Raw genomic sequence first — 18396 nt, 5'->3', positions numbered from 1 at the left:
GACCCTATATCCTACTTAGGCAGCGTTTTGCGTTACATTAAGGTGGATGTTGTGGCTTCACGCCGCTGGGCGTGAAGGCCGGAACTTAGGGCAAGGTTTACACGCAGTAGATGCACATTGGACGTGTCCATTTGAAGTTACTTTAAGTGGATTGCGGTACTTGCGCGGGGCGTGAAGCCCAGAATTTGCAACCTGGCACAGTGAGCGCACAGGGTGTGCGGTAAGAAATCCACGTGGTAACGACATGCACGTGGGTCGTGTCCATTAGACGTTACCTAAAGGTGGATTGGGTCTTCGCGCGGGGCGGGAAGTCCTGAATTTGCAACATGGCACAGTGAGCGCACAGAGTGGGCGGATTTTCATTCAGTCGTGGGACTGAGCTCTAACGTTGAACGTGTACACTGGACGTCATGACAAAGTGTTTGCCGGGGTGTCATAAATATCTTTTGATTTTAGGCATGTCGGGTATGCAGGGCAAAACAGACCAGGCCTGGCACTCCCGCAGTGCAGAAACTTTGTGTAGCAATGCACATATATATACACATCGCGGAGGTGGGAACAAAGCTCGATAACAATGAGGCTTAGTTGGCACCAAAGTCGATGACGTAGAGAGGGCCCACGGTGAACGTGAGAGCGCTATTTGGGTCAAGGCTCGAGCTCGAGGCAGATGCGAACTGGCAAGGGCGATGGTTGTGCACTTCTACAAGCCCATAGGGTCAATACGTCGTGGAGTGAGCAGATAGCCGTGACGGAGCATTAGTGCAGATGACGTTACTTGGTTGGGAGTGCATTAATGAGACCGTGCTGTTTCCCTGCCTCTGTAGGGCGCTGCAGCACTGGCGAGACAGACACGAGATGCGGGAGGGTAACTTCTGAACCGGAGTTGGGCGGTGGACGACACCGTCCACTATTCGGCGAGACCGGAGGTAGCCTTCAACCCATATCGTGCGCTTTGCCCTAGTGGAGGAGCTGGTGACCCAGGCGCAGAAGTAGGGACACGCCATAACTTATGCGGGATGATCCGATGATTGCGCAGTGTGGATAGTAAACTTGGATGTGTCTTAAAAGTCCAGAGCTATCTTTCTAATCCCGTTCTAATCACCCCTCCTACCCATACAGAAGGGTCGGCCCCAACCATGGGCAATAGGGTACGGTATTTATGTTGGGAACCCGCCGCATTACATGTTTTCGCTCACATATGCTCCCGACGACGGTTTCTCCCGTCATCCTTTGCGTCGCTCACTCCGAAATGCCCCCCCCCCCCAATTAGGTTTCTCCCATCGTACTTTGCGCTAACGCCCTCTACTTTTAAATAATCAACCACTACACACCTACAACCACTACACACCTAACATCATTAAGGTCCATCAAAGGTTTCTCGAGTTATGATCTTGACATACATACAGACCCACCCCACAGCTGGCGTAACCGCCGAACATTGCCGAAAACCGCCGAACACTGTTCGGCTCCGCCGAACACCGAACCCTGTTCGGCTCTCCGAACCCCACGCTCGTGCCTTCGGCATTACTTCGGGTTTTGCTCGTCACGATCGGAACTTCGGCTGCTATATTCAAGGACAATACCTTTGCCTACTGCCTGTGCCCCAACCGCGCTCTCCGGTGATGCGGATGTCTCCGAATGAAAAGGCCACAGTGATAAGGTGCGCACGCCTTATGACCAATCATAGCGCAGTGTGAATAGTTAACTATTGTAAAACAATGAAGCCACAAAAGTAGTACCGACTTATATTCAATGATACCACCATCTTCGACTGAAATCGTCTAAATTCGCTGATCTATTGCAGGATTAAGGGAAAACATTCTTTAAAATTTGTTTGTTACTTATTTCTGCCCGCTGCCATATTACAAAAACGTACATAACTTAATTAGAATAATATTGTACATGTATACGTGGAGACCCTCTTATCGTATTCCTGCACGTTAAAATCTACATGTGTCTCATATGAATGCATTAATTTACTTAGATTCAGTGACAATAAACAACAAACCTTAAGCAATATATGGCTTTTATGAACATGGCTTCAAACATAATTCAACATGCCCATAAAGTGTTACTTATTTTCATTTACACCTCATTTGACCGAATTTTCTTATTGTGCAATAATCTACAAATACGTCAGTGTGACAAATGATTTCAATTCAAATATAACATTGAACAACACAGACGTCTGTTTACTTCACTATTTGTTCCCTTAGTAACGTTACAGGTGTACAAATTGTTTTCTATCTCAAGTGCCTGATGATACTATACAATTTACGGGCATCTAACAATTGTTGTTTACATAGCCCCACGTTTTCACCTTGTGGCATTTAGAGATACAATTCTTAGCTATGAAAATTTATCCAATCCAGTTGCAATGAGTTGCAAACATATTTTCAGTTTCCTTTGCTCTACTAGAAATATGCAAGAAGAGTGTTTATGTCAGAAATACTTTCGTATAAATAACGAAGTCAGGTGTTCGAGTAAACTTTTACAAAATGTCGCCCGTAAGTTCACAATCCATTGGTGTAGATGTCCGTGCATAAAGTATAATATCTTTTTTAAACTGCATCTTTGATGCATTTCTTGAGAATTTTTGGCGACGACTCAGGGGCGAGCCTAATGGTATAGTATCGTGTGCAGTTTGCAAGAATTCTAGGAATTGTACTGGAATGTGCCAACAGGAATTTTCAGTCCATAGGAATGTTTGAAATGTACAAAGTATAGAAAGTGGATCGTGCATGAGGGCATTCACCCTTGAAAGCCACATGTGTCAGCCAGATGTGTCAGCCTTATGTATACTTCACCAATTTAAGACCTCAGATCTACAGTAATATTGTTCTTTTGTAAAACAATGTGTGGCTGTTACATTTCTTTCAGATATGTTAATGCTGGTCCTTACAACTATAACATGTTCTTCTTCTACGAACGGGTCATGACTGCATCAAGTTTGTACTGATCAAAATTGTGCACACGCTGCTTCAAATTACCTATACATCAGAATAGTTAGAGGGCATTTAACCAATTCATGACATCACGAACATGTCCAAGCCATATACAGTGTACCACACGTAGACAGAGAATACTTGAAACCAAGAACAGCATCTGGAACGATGTCAAAACGGAAATCATATTCAGATCGATAAAATGAAACATTTCACTGCTACAAGAAAATTTAGCAAGCCAGTTAGAAAAATTCACACAAGACTAGATAGCATTCTGGCATTGCATTAGGAATCCAGGTATTCCTGGCATTACAGCGGGACTCCAATTCCTGGCATTCATTTGGGCCTCGAATTCCTGGCATTCCAGGAATTCCTAAGCTAACATCCCTGAGGACAGTTCTGGCCATTCACGTTCTTGAGATCTACCTGTTAATTGTATAGGGCAGGAAACATAAGTGTACAAAGGATGTTGTTGCATTGTGTGTACTTTGTTGGTAAGTGGACTATGATGTTAGAATTTGTAATAGTAGAACATGATGATGTTGATGTAAACAGCAGTCCTATCAGAGTAGAGTTGTCATTGAAGTGTATGGTGGGAATCCAATCAGTGGGCAACGAGTGTTTTTTAGTTGTCAGGCTGTGATGAAATTGATATTCTGGTGGTAGGGTGTGTATGGTAGAATGTAGTTGTCGTTGCCTCTGTGTGTGTGTGTGTGTGTGTGTGTGTGTGTGTGTGTGTGTGTGTGTGTGTGTGTGTGTGTGTGTGTGTGTGCGCGCGCGCGCGCGCGCGTATGTGTGTACGTATTTGTCCAGCTGAACAGGTCATCAACCCTTTTCGTTAGAAAACAGCACCACCTATCAGTGCCCTAATCAGAGTACAATAAAAATTAAAACTACAACAACCACTGTCGTCATGGCAATGTTTTTTTTTTTCATTTCCAATCTTGTTTCTAGACCATCGACTCTCGATCTAAGTCTTTTTTGTCGCCGCCCCATTTTGATCTAATGGAGTGAAGCGGAGATCTGCCCAGACCGCTGTCCACATCACTCTGCCGGTCAGCCAAGGAATGGATGTCGGACAGGGTCGTGATGTCCTCCGGCTCGCCCTTTCCTTTCACGTCCTCCTCCTCGTCATCCTCGATGACTTGCTGATTGTAGAACATCTCGAAGTTGGAGACAATGACGGGGACCGGAAGGGCGATGGACAGCAGACCGGATATGACGCACAGTGCACCGATGAGCTTTCCAATCGTGGTCTGTGGTGAAAAAATAACCTCTTCATGTAGGGGTCAGGGAGAAGAAGGCCACTCACACATATTAAAGAAGGGATAAAAACACCCCAAAAAATGAAGAAAAGGACTTGTTTGGCATTTACCAATGGTGAATCTTTAACTTTTGTTCACAAGTCATAACATCTGCTTCACTGAGTCAAAATCGTGCACAAAATAACACAGTAATGTATTGATTTGGTACAGAGATATACCGATGTTATGAAGGTAACGTACGGTTGGATACATGTCGCCATAGCCCACTGTGACGATGGTGATGATGGCCCACCAGAAGCCGTCGGGGATGGACTGGAACTTGGTTTCTGGATCGCTGGCCTCCACGAAGTACATGATGGAGGAGAACAGCACCACCACGATGGACAGGAACACCATCAACATGCCGATGTCCGACAGGCTGCGCGCCAGGGTCTTACCCAGGACCTGAGACAGACAATGAACACAGTCGTGCTGTCAGATCTTAGAATCAGTAGGTTAAACTACATTGTGAGATGACTGATTCCATTTTGGGACGTATCTGGATTAGGATCTAGGATCTATTTTGATGATTTCGCACACGATGTAACTATTGGGAAACTAAAAAATGGTTGGAATGCAGACCAGGAGTCCAGGAATGAGACAGCATATACTCAAGATGATGAACTGTGACAGGTAGGGCTCTGTTTTGAATCATGTCTTCAGTTTTATAGTCACGTGGCAGCAGAAGTTTTCGTTCTTTGAGTGTCCGTGCGTTCCATTCCATTGATACAATTTTCTTAGCCTCCTTCGCAGACTTCCAGCAGCGGCGGTGTGGGGATTTCATTCTTGGCGCGAGGAGATATAAATCATGCAAATGAAGGCCTCATTTACATAATTTTAAAGAAATGCTACAATAGCCTTCTTTGTTAAGATAAGACTTTCATACCTTGAACAACTTGAGTTATTTAGGTAGAGAAGCTGATCAACTGACATAATTCATGCAAATTAGGTCCTTATTTGCATAATAGATGGATAACATTTATGATATGCCACTCGAAAAGGCTAACATCAGTCGGCGAAGGTACAGGGTCGTGGAACTCTAGTCGTTTGTATGGTTACATAGATCCTGCTGATTTTCTGGTGAAGCAGGGCTTTTAAGTATAGAATTGGGGTTAGTACGTGCATGAGGCCTTATTTCATGATATGGTGTATCGCATGCTAATGTCCAGACTATAGCCAGAAATAACTTTGTTATCTGCCCGAGCAAGATTGATATAAGTAGCCAGTAGTATTTTGCCCTACATTGTACCTGTTACAATGGTTGTGCAATAAACTTTGACTTGACTTGATAAGCGTGTGTACACCGTCACCTTTCCCCCACCCTTTCCCTAATTCCATTCCCTCCGCGCTCACCCTGTCCCCATGTATCTTTGATATCTCTCCAGATCATTCGACGCGTGGCTACGAAGAATGTCGAGAAAAATGCAAAGACTGATGAGAAACGTGTACATGACCCGACCGTTTCGGCCGAGGGGGGCACCAACCCCAGTCGTACATGTAAGCCTCCCATACGCGACCCTCTGCTCTTCATCGGTAGCGCTGTCGACTCAAACGGCAGGACGAACGACACGCTACTGTTGACCAGACGGGGTTTCCCGTCACCCGACGTCTGCGACCACCTCCCGGGAGTGGCGGAACAATCAGCGAATTCCACAGTCAGTCTCTGTGCGGACAACGAGGGAAGACGGACGCATTGTCCTGTCCCTGTAGCTATGATCGTCACAGTGTCAAGGTGCGGTGAGCGCGACGACTATGCCTCTATATAGATCTGAGAAAATGAAACCGTCCCGGACGGCCGAACGCCGTCAGTGCATGTGACAGGCAATTACTCTTACGTATACATGATACAAGGTTTTGCTCCGCGGTTTGGGGCATGTGATGTCTTTAATCTGTGAATCTGCTCTGTGGTAGAGGCTTATTGGTTGAAGAGAGACATCAACGGCCAAGCCGAACGTAGTGAGGGCCCCAAACCGCGTAGCAGTAAAGGTAGTTGTTGTAGTGGTAGTGTTGAATCTAAATTAGAAAGTAGCTAAATATTCGAGTTCATAAAAAACAGTCCAGGGCTGGTGAAGAACGCGCCGCAGAACGTCACCGGGCACTGTCGAACAGCCTAGAGTCAGACCGGTGCGTCGGCGTGGAGCTGTAATTTAGTGATAATAAGTTTATTGCAAATTCATGCCCGTAGGCTAATTGCATGTTGGCAACAATGTCGAAGTACAAACATAAAGTAACACATAAGGTATACATGTGATACAAGATCATACTATATTGCTATTCTACAATAAGTTTCTATATCTATGGTTCTAATGGCGTCGTGTGGCGTAACGGATAGAACATCCGACTGTCAAACAAGGGGACCCCAGTTCGAACCCGAGCTGCCCCCAGACATGTCTGAACATGCGCCCGGACGTTGTGCGCTTGGGAAAGGCACTTAACACAAATTCCCTCACTTCACTCAGGTGTAAGTGAGTACCTAGCTCTTCTAGAGTTGGGGACGTCCCTCGGATAGGACGTTAAATGGAGGTCCCGTGTTTGGGGAGAGCCACACCCCGCGCACGTTAAAGAACCCACCACATCTTTCGAAAAAGAGTAGGGGCATGCCCCGGTGTGCGATGGTCCAAATCTTACAGTCCGGTCTGGGATGACATCTTGAAAAGGTGATAGTTCACCTGTTATGTCAATCCTTCCACAAATGTGGTAAATCGAAATAAATAAATAAAATAAATAATGCTGGGTTTGACGTCTTATTTGAAAGTAGTGGGAAATAAAAAGTCCCACACTTTCAATGATGAGTGGGTTGGAAGATTTCAAAAGGAATATGAGTTTCTGTGTATTTCTTAATCTAGAAAAGCTTTTAGAGATTTCGCAAACTTTCGTGAATAATATTTTTCTTTCGGCTTCGAATTTGGGACATTCGCATATGAAATGTATTTCATTTTCCACTGCTTTCGTTGCCCACTGTTTACACGTTCCGTCCTGGACCGGTAGCTTTTTGTATCTCCCTTTCTCTATTTGTAATGGGTGCGCGCTATATGCTTCTTATCTTACATATTGCCGCACGCTGGTCAAAGTCATTATGATACAGATATTATTCCATGTCGTAAATCGTTTTTACATTTTTGTAAAATCTAAGTTTTCCTTCATCTTTTAACAAGTTATGAAAGAATGTCTGAATATACATATCTCCTAATCTTCTTCTTAACAGTGCACATGTCTGTCTACTGTCTATATAAGGGTTGTCGGTATTCCAAATGAATGAGTAGCCACAATTGACAAGTACTTCCTTTACATGTTGAGTCCAGCTTTGCCTACGATTATTAACAGGTATATGTTATTGTGACAGAAGTGCGTCTACTTGGCGAGGATGTGAGGAAAAGTCTAGTTGTCTGAGTCGTAGCCAGTATTTCGCTATGCGGACTGAAACAGCTAACGTAACATGACCAATTAACGTCCGATTTATTCAAAACGTATTTATCTTAAAACCGCGCCGACAGAGCCAAATGTTAAACCCATGGGCAGAAATATCAGCTCTTCTAAAAAGAAAATGCATGGTCTGTATGTTTTTCTGCGCCTGTTTAACGCGGTGCGAGCATGTATTTATATTGAGGTCTATGGCGAAAAATTGTGCTAGGGTTACCAATTATCGTCAACTTCAGTCTTTCTCCTTCTAGCACTATACTTGAAGAACACAGACCAGAAAAAAATGCACATTAACTGTACAAAGTAGCCTACTGACAAATGATAGTAAAGTCACAATGTTTGTTCTGCCGCTAGCTTGACGCGATGGAAGAAAACAATGTTGTGCAGTGAATTTCACCGTCATGAGCGGCACGTGGCGTTCACGTGATAACCGCATGGCCATGATATTTTGCCGTGCAAAAATGTACCACCGGTGCGACCACGGGGGTCGCTAGGTTGTATCAAACCTTCCTAAAACTAGTAAAAGTTTTCAACCTTGAATCGCCATGGATAGTTTGAATATCAAAGAAAGGTTTACGTCGGCCACTTTTAACAAATAATAGCTATTGTGTAAGTTTGAAAAACATGACGAAGTAGGCGGTGTCGAATTGCATATGAAATACGTCACGCATGACGCTTCCATGCAACAAATACATATGATGTAGAATTGTGCTAGGCTTACCTATTATCGCCCACTTCAGTCTTTTCCCTTCTAGCGCTATGCTTGAAGAACATAGACCAGAAAAATGCACAGTAACTGTCCAAAGTAGTCTACTGACAAATGATAGTAAAATCACTATGTTTGTCCCGCCACTTGCTTGACGCGATGGAAGAATAAAATGTTGATCTGTGAATTTCCCCGACATGCGCGGCACGTGACGTTGACGTGATAAACGCATGGCCATCATGTTTTGCCGTGCAAAAATTAATCACCGGTGCGGGGGTCGCTAGGTTGTATCAAACCTTCCTAAAACTGGTAAGAGTTTCAAACCTCGAATCACCATGGATAGTTTGAATATCAAAGAAAGGTTTAACGTCAGCTACTTTTGAAAGATACTAGCTATCGTGTAAGTTAGAAAAACATGATGAACTACGCGGTGTCGAATTACATATGAAATACGTCATGCATGACGCTTCAGTGCAACTTGTTGTTGCTGGTTCAGGAGTTTATCCTGTTACGTCGCTGGACGTAGGGAATGACTGACATCGGCAACTTGAAGATCTTGAAGCTTGGGTGCGTGGAATTTAATAATTTTCTGTGGTGTAAATGTACATTTTAACAGCATCATCATGCTTAATTAAAGCAACAGATATTGTATACACTTATTCTACAATGTGCTTGAGTCTCTTTTCATTTTGTAGTACTATAGCAACATTCTCAATCAGTTAATCATTTTGACGTAAGTGGGGAGGGCATCGCGCGAAGTCGTCGGTAACTCCATCTTTTTTGTAACATAGTAACCAAGCCAAAGCCAAACTCAGTACAATGTCGTAGAATGATACATGATAATCCATGAAAATCCATGATACCGTCCAAAGTTTTGGTAATTCTGTAAAATTAATATGTTACACTTCTGACTGCAGACCGCCAATCGTGCAGAAACGTGTGATCGACTGCTTCACAGCCGACCAATGATGATGAACAATCTGCTATTGAGAGAGGGTCTGCTTGGGGGGGGGGGTGTTTGTGATTACGAATTACGCAAAATTTTGACAGCCGATTACGAATTACGTTAGATTCTCAGAGCTGATTACGAATTACGTTAAATCGTGAGGCTTCCCAACCGACTTCAACACTTAACGCAAATTTCAACTATCTACTTCTGCGTCAAAAGTATTGATTTTATGTTGTTGGGGTGACGATGAATCTGTTTATAACCACACTAAACGGGATACCTAACGATGAGTAGCTGTGACTGCGGCAGGAAATTTCGGATGGGAGGGGAGGGCAAGATATCGCTGACCGTATATTCACCACGTCGATCGTCGAAGGCGCGAGGCGTCCGGAGGCATGCTCCCCCGGGAAAATTTTAAAATCTTCACTCTCTGCCATATTTTGCTTGTAGACTAAGCTATGATTGATGACACCTCTATAAGTGGAAAAAATACGCAAGGGTTTGATGGGGCGCGACGCCCTCCCGACATATATTTTGCAGGGGGCGCGGCGACAATTGTGAAATCTCGACCGGCTCCAAACGTTATTTCCTGCATTTGAGGGGAAGATTTTGAACTCATAGTGAAAAAAAGCACACAAGGGTTTCAGCTAGATTTTACGCACGTTTTACGTTTTTACGTAGATTGCGTTTACGTTGCATGAAGGTAACTGCCTACGTTTTACGTAGAATGAAAGTAACCGATTACGCGTTACGGCTAATGTACCGATTACGAATAACGTTGATTTGGGCGGATGCCTAAGGATTACGAAAAGGCCTGATTACGCCTTAAGAAAAAGGGCATGCAGGCCCTCTTGAGAACGCGCATGCATTCGGCTAAAAAAATAAACAACTAGAGTTTCACAACCTCATACTTTCGCCAATAATAGGATGTTTATCATTAATTATACCAAAAAGGTCCTCATTTGCATAAATTACATCAATTGATCATCTTCTCCACCAAAATAACAGAAGTTGCCCAAAGTATGAGAAGTTATCTTAGCAAAGAAGGCTATTGTAGCATTTTTTACCTATCATGCAAATAAGTATTATTTGTATAATCTTTATTGAATGATGTTAATATTCACATAACTTCCAGATACCACAAGTATGAAATTGCTGTAATTTACCAGTATAGAATTATAGTAGTTTCTCATTAGTTATGCCAATAAGGTCTTCATTTGCATATTTCCTATGTATCAACATTCCTCTCTTCCCCAGTTACAAACGTTACGAGGTTATTTTTCTTAATCTTGCAGATTTTGACCTACGCTCAGCCATTAGTAAAATTAGAGTCAGTGCCCATCCTCTTGAAATAGAAAGAGGTCGGTATGGAAAATAACCTATATACGAAAGACTTTGTGAGTACTGCAGTACAAATGCCGTGGAAGACGAAATTCACTTTATTTCAAACTGTTCATTTCATGATATTGCACGAAATGAGTTGTCTATTCAGACCACTAAAATCTATCCGAATTTCTCTAAGCTTACAGACAAAGAAAAGACCATTCTTCTTTTAACTACCAAAAAACCACAAATTATAGAAAAGGTGGGACATTACGTCTTCCATTGCTTACAAAAGAGAAGTCAAACCTTCACTGGTCACTAGTTACAGACAATTACGTTTGTCTAGTCTAGTCTAGTCCAGTCTAGCCTCTTTTATACCTATGTTTTACCCTGTTACATGTATTTTATGTATGTTGTGTGCAATCAGCCCTCGGGCAGGAATTTGCAATAAACTTATCATTAAGTAGAATAGTTGAATAGTCCTATCATGGAAGTCCTAATAAATCATGCAATCAAGATTCTGTTTTTCACAATTACCATTTGATTATACAAAGCATCACCTAAGATATCCATTAAAAAAATCATGATGAGCCCCTTTTCGAGTTATAGTTTTTCTCATTAATTATGCAGATGATGTATTCATTTGCATGATTAGTATCTTTTAATATTTGTTTTTCTGAGGCACATGTCACATGTTTGAGAGTATGATGAAATACAGTGGACGCAAAAACTTTCCTCATTAATTATGCAAACTAAATTCCGATTTGCATAATTAGTATTTTATTATGTAAATCATCATTTAAGCTATCTACCTGCCAAAAGCTATTGCCATCCTACGCGCATACCAAACATCAATACAATATATCCAAGCCTTCGCTAGTTATGCTGCTTCACGCACACACACACACAAACGCTACTGAAAATACATTGTTGGTGAAGATGATAATTAGGCTCAATCATCCCTTTCCTACCAATCCTCACGTCTGTAGCATTGAGCGTCTTAAAATCTGAAGTACTTGAATTGATAAAGGTGAATAACTTATCGCGTAGGGCATACCATAATAAAGTGAAACTCATCTTCAATTCGAGTTGGGCAGAATGGGCTAAACCTTTGGTCAGGAGCTACATTATACAACCTTCTCGGCGAAGGTAACAACACCTCAACTGTGGAGAGACAGGACACTTTGCCAAGGATTGTCAGAAGACTAAGTAAATCTTCATATCTAGAAACTGATTCTGCATTGCTATATTCTTTTCCAGCTGTTATTCATTTCGGAGATCCTTCCTTTGACGACACCGATTTTGATGGATTTGTTTGTACGCAGCTCGCCAGGACACCACACCAGATCCCTCAATGTTTAACCGCGCTGACCCCCTCTGTGACGAACATTCCTCCTGCAGGATGGCCTGTGAGTGCCGGTGTCACAGGGATCTCGCACCCCCGTGAATTTGAACCCCCGGTTCGAAATCACTAGGGAATTTGCACCCCTCTGGTGATCTCGCACCCCCAGGGGTGCAAAATCACCCCCCCCCCAAAAAATCAATTTGTTAGCCCCATACTATAGTATGCGTTCTGTTACGGCATTCATAATTCACAGTGGCTACTATCAGGTGCTATCTTTTTAACAAATTGATTGTGAATAATAGTAAATGAACGTTACTTCATGCGTGGTTTTGGTTGTAATTAAACTATGGCTTTATTGTATTAAAATGCAGTTTTAAATATGATTGCTGCACAGACAGCACCTTTCGAAATATTTGGGGGGGTTCAAAATCCCTAGGAGGGTTCGAGGAAGGGTGCGAGATCACTAGCTGGGGGGGGGGTGCGAGATCGCTAGCGATTTCGCACCGGGGGGTGCGAGATCCCGAGTGATTTCGAACCGGGGGGTTCAAAATCAGGGGGTTGCGAAATCGCTGGGACACCGGACGTTCTATATGAACAGAACTCTGACAACCCGCGGGTACAATGCTGTCTCCGTTCTCTCATTGACAAGCAGAACAAGAGGCATTCTTTTCAAGCAATCCTTTTTCTCCAAGTATAATTGAACATGGGTTTTTTTTCCTCTTCCTCCTACTTCCGGTCTCCTGTTTTCAACATGTTGCTTTCCTGAGTACCGCAATCATTGAGCTCATCTCTCAGCTGCGTCTCTGTAACCCGTCGTGTGCCGTTCCCAAGAAAGGCGGCAAACTCCATAATTCATCTTCATTTTATTTGAGCAAGCGAAATCTCGCTTCGAATTCCATTGTATATTATGTCTTATTTACCCCTTTCAAGCAGGCTAATTTTTTAACAACAGGGACAAGACTAACTGAGGGGTAATTGCTGTCAAATTACCTTGGAAGCACGTTTGCCCTGGTACCGAGGAACTAGCCTGTACCAGCAGCAGTTTGGCATCCAATCTAGCTACCGTTAACGGGTAAGTTTCTCGTACCTATATGTTTTCTTATATCATATATCGTCGATTGAAAACATGTTGATAGTGCAAATATGTAACAATTCAGGACCTTCAGATTATGAATTAACTGAGGGCTTCGAGAAGTTCCCTGACAATTTTCCGGTTCGAGCAGGTTCTCGCAGACTTGAAATATTGTGTGTATTAACGAAAACTATTGGCACATATGTGTATGTATATGAGTAGCTCCATGATACCGTCCAAAGTTCTTTATTGCAACATCCAGAAAGCTTAATTCAAACGTAAGAATTCTTAACCATTTTAAGATCTCACGTATTTAGTTTTAAATGGATAGAATATCTCAGCTTATTGTTCTTCGTTGTAAGAAGCAAAAGCTCATCAAACAATATCAACAAACAGCTGTGACATTTTCAATTTGGCCCATCTTACGAAACTCAGGAAGCTATTTGAAACACAGATGAATATTTGCTATAGTGTATACAAACTATCACCCTGCCCGTGCCCCAAAAGTAGAGTTTTCCCTGCTCAAAGACCATGCCCACAAGGTGTAGCCAAAAATGAATTCCAAAGGGTATGCATTCGTGGAATATTCTTTTTTTTTCCAAATCGATCGCAATACAGTAAAATGCCTCCTCCCCTGAGGCGTCAGCAAAAACAGAGTACAGTTTTAAGCGTTGTGGAAAGTAATTAGCACAATAACTTTGTGTCCGTCCCTGACCTCTCACCTTGAAGCCGCGGTTGTACCTCGACAGTTTGAAGGTCCGCAACACCCGCAGGACAAACAAGAAGCGCAGGTCGATGTCCTGGCCATGTCCCGCCAACCCCGCGATCACCAGCGTCACGTAGTACGGCAGGATGGACAGGAGATCAACCACGTTCAGAAGACTATGGGAACGAGATGGAAATTAACACGGCGTAGATCTGTGATGCTTTCTTCTGTTTTCTCAGAAGAGATAAAGCGCACGCTGCACGATTTGATTTGATTTGATTTGCACGATGACGTGTATAAGAGGACCACGGTGGATAAATTGTTGAATCATCCAACATCTCCTTGATCATTGAATTCCAATTCTTCGCACTACGATCCGTGCCCAGTAAAGTCTAAAAAGGTTCTTCGGGTGTGCTAAGAAGAATTTTGCAACAAATAGACGTCAGATGTGGTCATATGGGGTTTCTCGATAGAGAAGATTTATATGTAATGAGCCCAGGCAACCGAGTGAAAATGATTACAAGGCGATTACATTAGAGATGGCAGTCTTCACCCTTCATTTAGGTCGGAAACACAAACACACATAAACAGACGGACAAACACACAGACAAGCAAGAAACTTGCTGTATTGAATTAGGTCTACATCTAGAAATGATCAGTTAGGATACAAGATACATATCAACAGGATGAAACTGCACCTTTTGCAGAAGACCCTTCTGTTTGGACAAGAGTAGAAGCGGAGGATGAGCTCGATGGTGAACCAGCAGATACACACTGTCTCCAGGAGGAAGAATGGGTCGTCCTTGTACGGGTCTCCTGTCTCCATCTCTTCTTCTAGTCTGTCCTATTGTTAAAACACACCAGTAATGGGTAAATGTGCTGAAGATGTTGGATTTCCTGAGAAGGAGTACAGCAGTCACCGTTTTCCGCTCTAGTCAAACTAGTCGTAGTTGTAAATATTGTGACCTTTCTTCGTGCGCAAAGCGACCCTTGACCTAGCTGTTTTGTCTGAAGCAATTGATATTGATAACTTTAGACACTTTCATCATCATCATCATCTCGTCGTGAAAGTTTCACGTATGTTCATGGCCCTTTACTTTACTTTTGTTGAACTGTCGCTCGAATCAAAGTTGGAAGCTTTTGGTATTGCTCTGTTGGAAACAATGCCAGTATATCCATTAGAGAGATCGGGAAATAACTATGTTTGCAAGACATACTCATAATTTTAGCAAATGTAGAGCTGTGGCCTGGTACCATATTCCATCACTATTGTATGTCAGATGACTGTAATGTTTCAGCGAATTGTTATTTTGCTATTTGTGATGTTTAAAACATATCTTGAGAAGAATTCTATCCTTGTGAATTAGTAAAGCAAAAGACATATTTAATATTATAGTTTAAAAACGGTATTTGAAAGCCTAGAGGATTTCGTTTATACATAATAACAAGCGTTTGATACGACAACAAAAAACTTTTAGTGCACTTGATATCTAATTAACTGATATGAACCTCACTGACAATGAATAAATATCATACCCAAACTTGATGTGGAGGATAGGTTGAGTTATTCATGTCGTCAGTAGGTGTTGCAGGTTTGTGATTGTCTTTATGAAACACAGGCAGAGTCTCCAAACACAGCCCGATAATGGAGACAAGAATGAATGTGATGGACACCACTGCGATGAACGTGGCCGCCTTAGAGCTGTTGGAATGCTCGAAAAGCAGCCAGATTGTCCGTTTTAACTTCTGACTTTCCGGCGGGAGAGGGTGTTGTTTCTTCGGCACGTACCCCTGCCCTCGCAAGTATTCCTCCATAACATCTTTCCCGAGATCGTAGAACTTGAGTTCTTCTATGAACGTGTCCATGGGCACCTCTTCAGGCTTCTGGAGGGTGCCGCTGCTGTGGTAGAAGTGGAAGACGGCCTCGGCAGTCGGCCTGTGTCGGTCCAGAAAATATTCCCTTCGTACCGGGTCGTAGTACTTAGCACGTCTCTTGGGACTGCCCAGTAGAGTGGCGGGATACTGGTCCAACTTGCAGCAACAGATCGCAAACTTCAACCCAGACACGTTGATCCTAAGGATATGCTTATGCGAGGACATTTCTGCGTACTATGCGTATATAATCTGTTCTCGTAACAAAAGAAGACGGCTGCGTTGTCTCCCCTACTAGCAGGCGTTTGTTCGGCTGTCGGCAGACCAGTTCAGCGAGTGCATCTTGCAACAATACTCCAGCAGCCCGAGGCCAAAAATCCATTCAATTGTGTGCATTGTTCACCAGGCTCAGAAACAACAACAAAGCCCGTTCTTGTCTCCGCAAAAAACTTGCGTTGTATAAAAAGGAGGATCCTATTTTAGATCAGTTCCTCGAAGAGTTCAAAATAGAGATGTACACTTAAACATGGTAGCCCGTTGTTTTTGTCGTCTCGACAACACAACAAAACGTGGTGAACACAGCGTGGCTCGCACAGCAAAGGGAATCTATGAAAGACCAGTTGAACGGGTTTGGGCGACACCACTGAAGTTAGACTGTGGGGGTCAGAAAAACTGCTCGCATAAAGATCTTAATCGTAAATAAATGACAAAACGTTCCTGCCAGCACCAATACGATCTTTCACTGAAAAGTATCAAATATCTCTCTGTAGCTACTTCAAACCAGAAAATGTTGATAGAAAAACCGTGTATCCAACATGTCGTTCTGGAGTACAATTATGCATGCTCGACATGCCCAAAGAGGTTAGATACTTAACCTCCTTGACATGCCCTTGAATAACGTTTGTGACAGCGGGGTAGTCATTGTAAACAGCTGGTGTCTATTGTGGCACTTTAGAAGGACGTCAGAACTAGAACTTGAAACTTCCAAGTGGACAAATCAAAGTTGCAAGGGGTGGATAGCCCCCGGCTTTTTAAACATGTTGGAATCATTCATTTCTACACAGGTGGTTAGGGCCCCACCTATACACCCTTCCCACATGGTTCCTCCCGGGTCACACATTTGTCAGTCTGCGTCACAGGGCGAACGTGCGCGGCTCGGGGCTTTGTCCGGGTCTCTTAACATTGAGTCATGTAAAGGGTGCTCTTATTGTAATGTATCTACAAATTGCCATACATTGTACCCGTTACAATTGTCGCGCAATAAAGTTCTTCTTCTATTTATATTTGACTTTTCACATCTATATAACGTGACACTGTGAAAATTAGATTTTACACAATTATACTTGTTTGTGGTTTTATAGTAGCGTCCAAAGGTGGCTGAGAATAGTATCTAGATTGGCCAAATAGACAGATAGCATGCCAGAGGAGTTAGCCGGCCGGGGTGCAAACTCATCTGGCATGTTATCTGTCTATTTGGTTGATTTCTCTTTCCAACCACTGAAGGAGGCTAAATTTGTACAATGTAGTTGAATCATCAGCGTTATTTAGCCTCCATTGCAGGCTCTCTGTGCCTTTTTTGGGCATATAATACACGTTTTGCTGATGACTTCTTTTTGTACTGGGTTGTTTGTACAGCTACATGTAGCCCGTGACCATTAGGCCCAGTGCGGGTTAGGGGTTGGCTGCACGAACGACCCAGTACAAAAAGAAGTCATCAGCAAAACGTGTATTATGGAGGCTAAGCGTAATGCAAGAAGGTAGAAATGTTATGCTATATCCTTACCAATGGAAAAAATGATTAAAATGACCTAGAATAACCCCCGTCATTTACTTTGGTACTGTTACATATTGTTTTCTGGTGTATGTGTGTATGTATGTGTGTGTGTGTGTGTGTGTGTGTTTGTGTGTGTGTGTGTGTGTTTGTGTTTGTGTGTTTGTGTGTGTGTGTGTATGTGTGTGTGTATGTGTATGTATGTGTGTGTGTGTGTGTTTGTGTTTGTGTGTGTGTTTGTTTGTGCGTGTGTGTGTGTGTGTGTGTGTCCAGCCACAACCGTTCTCGAGTTACATATATGATAACTCGAGAACTAAAAGTAAATTAGGACTTAGTGACATATGTAGGTTAGATAAAGATACATATAATCAGACATAAGTAATGTGAATTTGGACCCAATTTGGTGCAAGGGTAAAGAAAGGTGCTAGGGTAAAGTATGGTGCTAGGGTAAAGAATGGTGCTAAAGTAAAGTAAGGCGTAATCATGAAATCATGGTCCCGCGGGCTGCTCAACAATATGTTATGGTCATTTCTTATAACTGTGAGGAAGAAAAATTGACGCAATTATTACTCTTCTGATATCTGAAAACTGTTCCAATCTTCGATAAGGCCATCGTGATGTCTATGTACCAAAGTCTTTGTCAATATTATACCTTACGGACACTAAAAGAATTTGCGGGAAAGCGGAACTCATATAAAACTAGAGCTCAACGACCTCATACTTTCGCCACATGATTTTAACCTTTATGACTGATGTTAACGGAAGATGAGTGTTTCTTATTGATAATAAATAATACCAGTTGATCATCTTCTCCACCCAAATACTAGTAACAGAAGTTGTCCAAAGTATGACATTAACAATGAAGGCTATTCTAGTGTTTATCATCAATTATGCAAATAGGGTAATTTATATTATCTAAATTCAACGATGTTCACATTCAGTTAATTTCCAGATGCCACAAGTATGAAATCGCCGTCCTTTAC

The 18396-nt window shown here is 42.6% G+C and overlaps 1 protein-coding gene across 1 annotated transcript; it reads right to left on the bottom strand.

The window, feature by feature from the left end:
- Positions 1–1736: 1736 nt before the first annotated feature.
- LOC136445865 (potassium voltage-gated channel subfamily A member 3-like) lies at positions 1737–16401 on the bottom strand. Its single transcript, XM_066444069.1, has 5 exons — positions 15307–16401; positions 14469–14614; positions 13787–13946; positions 4451–4654; positions 1737–4201 (listed from the first exon to the last, which is right to left on the bottom strand). The coding sequence occupies exons 1-5, from the start codon at positions 15868–15870 to the stop codon at positions 3896–3898; spliced, it is 1380 nt and encodes a 459-aa protein (XP_066300166.1). The 5' UTR covers positions 15871–16401; the 3' UTR covers positions 1737–3895.
- Between the last annotated feature and the right edge of the window lie 1995 nt (positions 16402–18396).

This window comes from Branchiostoma lanceolatum, chromosome 12 (genome assembly GCF_035083965.1).
Source record: "Branchiostoma lanceolatum isolate klBraLanc5 chromosome 12, klBraLanc5.hap2, whole genome shotgun sequence".
Taxonomy (NCBI): domain Eukaryota; kingdom Metazoa; phylum Chordata; class Leptocardii; order Amphioxiformes; family Branchiostomatidae; genus Branchiostoma; species Branchiostoma lanceolatum.
The sequence above is the reverse complement of the archived record's forward strand: the minus strand, read 5'-3'. Positions and strand labels throughout refer to the sequence as shown.

What these genes read in the sequence shown, in the direction of transcription:
- LOC136445865 (XM_066444069.1), bottom strand. Translation starts at nt 15,870, where the DNA reads ATGTCCTCGCATAAGCATATCCTTAGGATCAACGTGTCTGGGTTGAAG. An exon ending in ATCCTCCACATCAAGTTTGG is followed by an intron (nt 14,615 to 15,306) that starts GTATGATATTTA and finishes TTTTAACAATAG; the next exon opens with GACAGACTAGAAGAAGAGAT. An exon ending in AGAAGGGTCTTCTGCAAAAG is followed by an intron (nt 13,947 to 14,468) that starts GTGCAGTTTCAT and finishes TCGTTCCCATAG; the next exon opens with TCTTCTGAACGTGGTTGATC.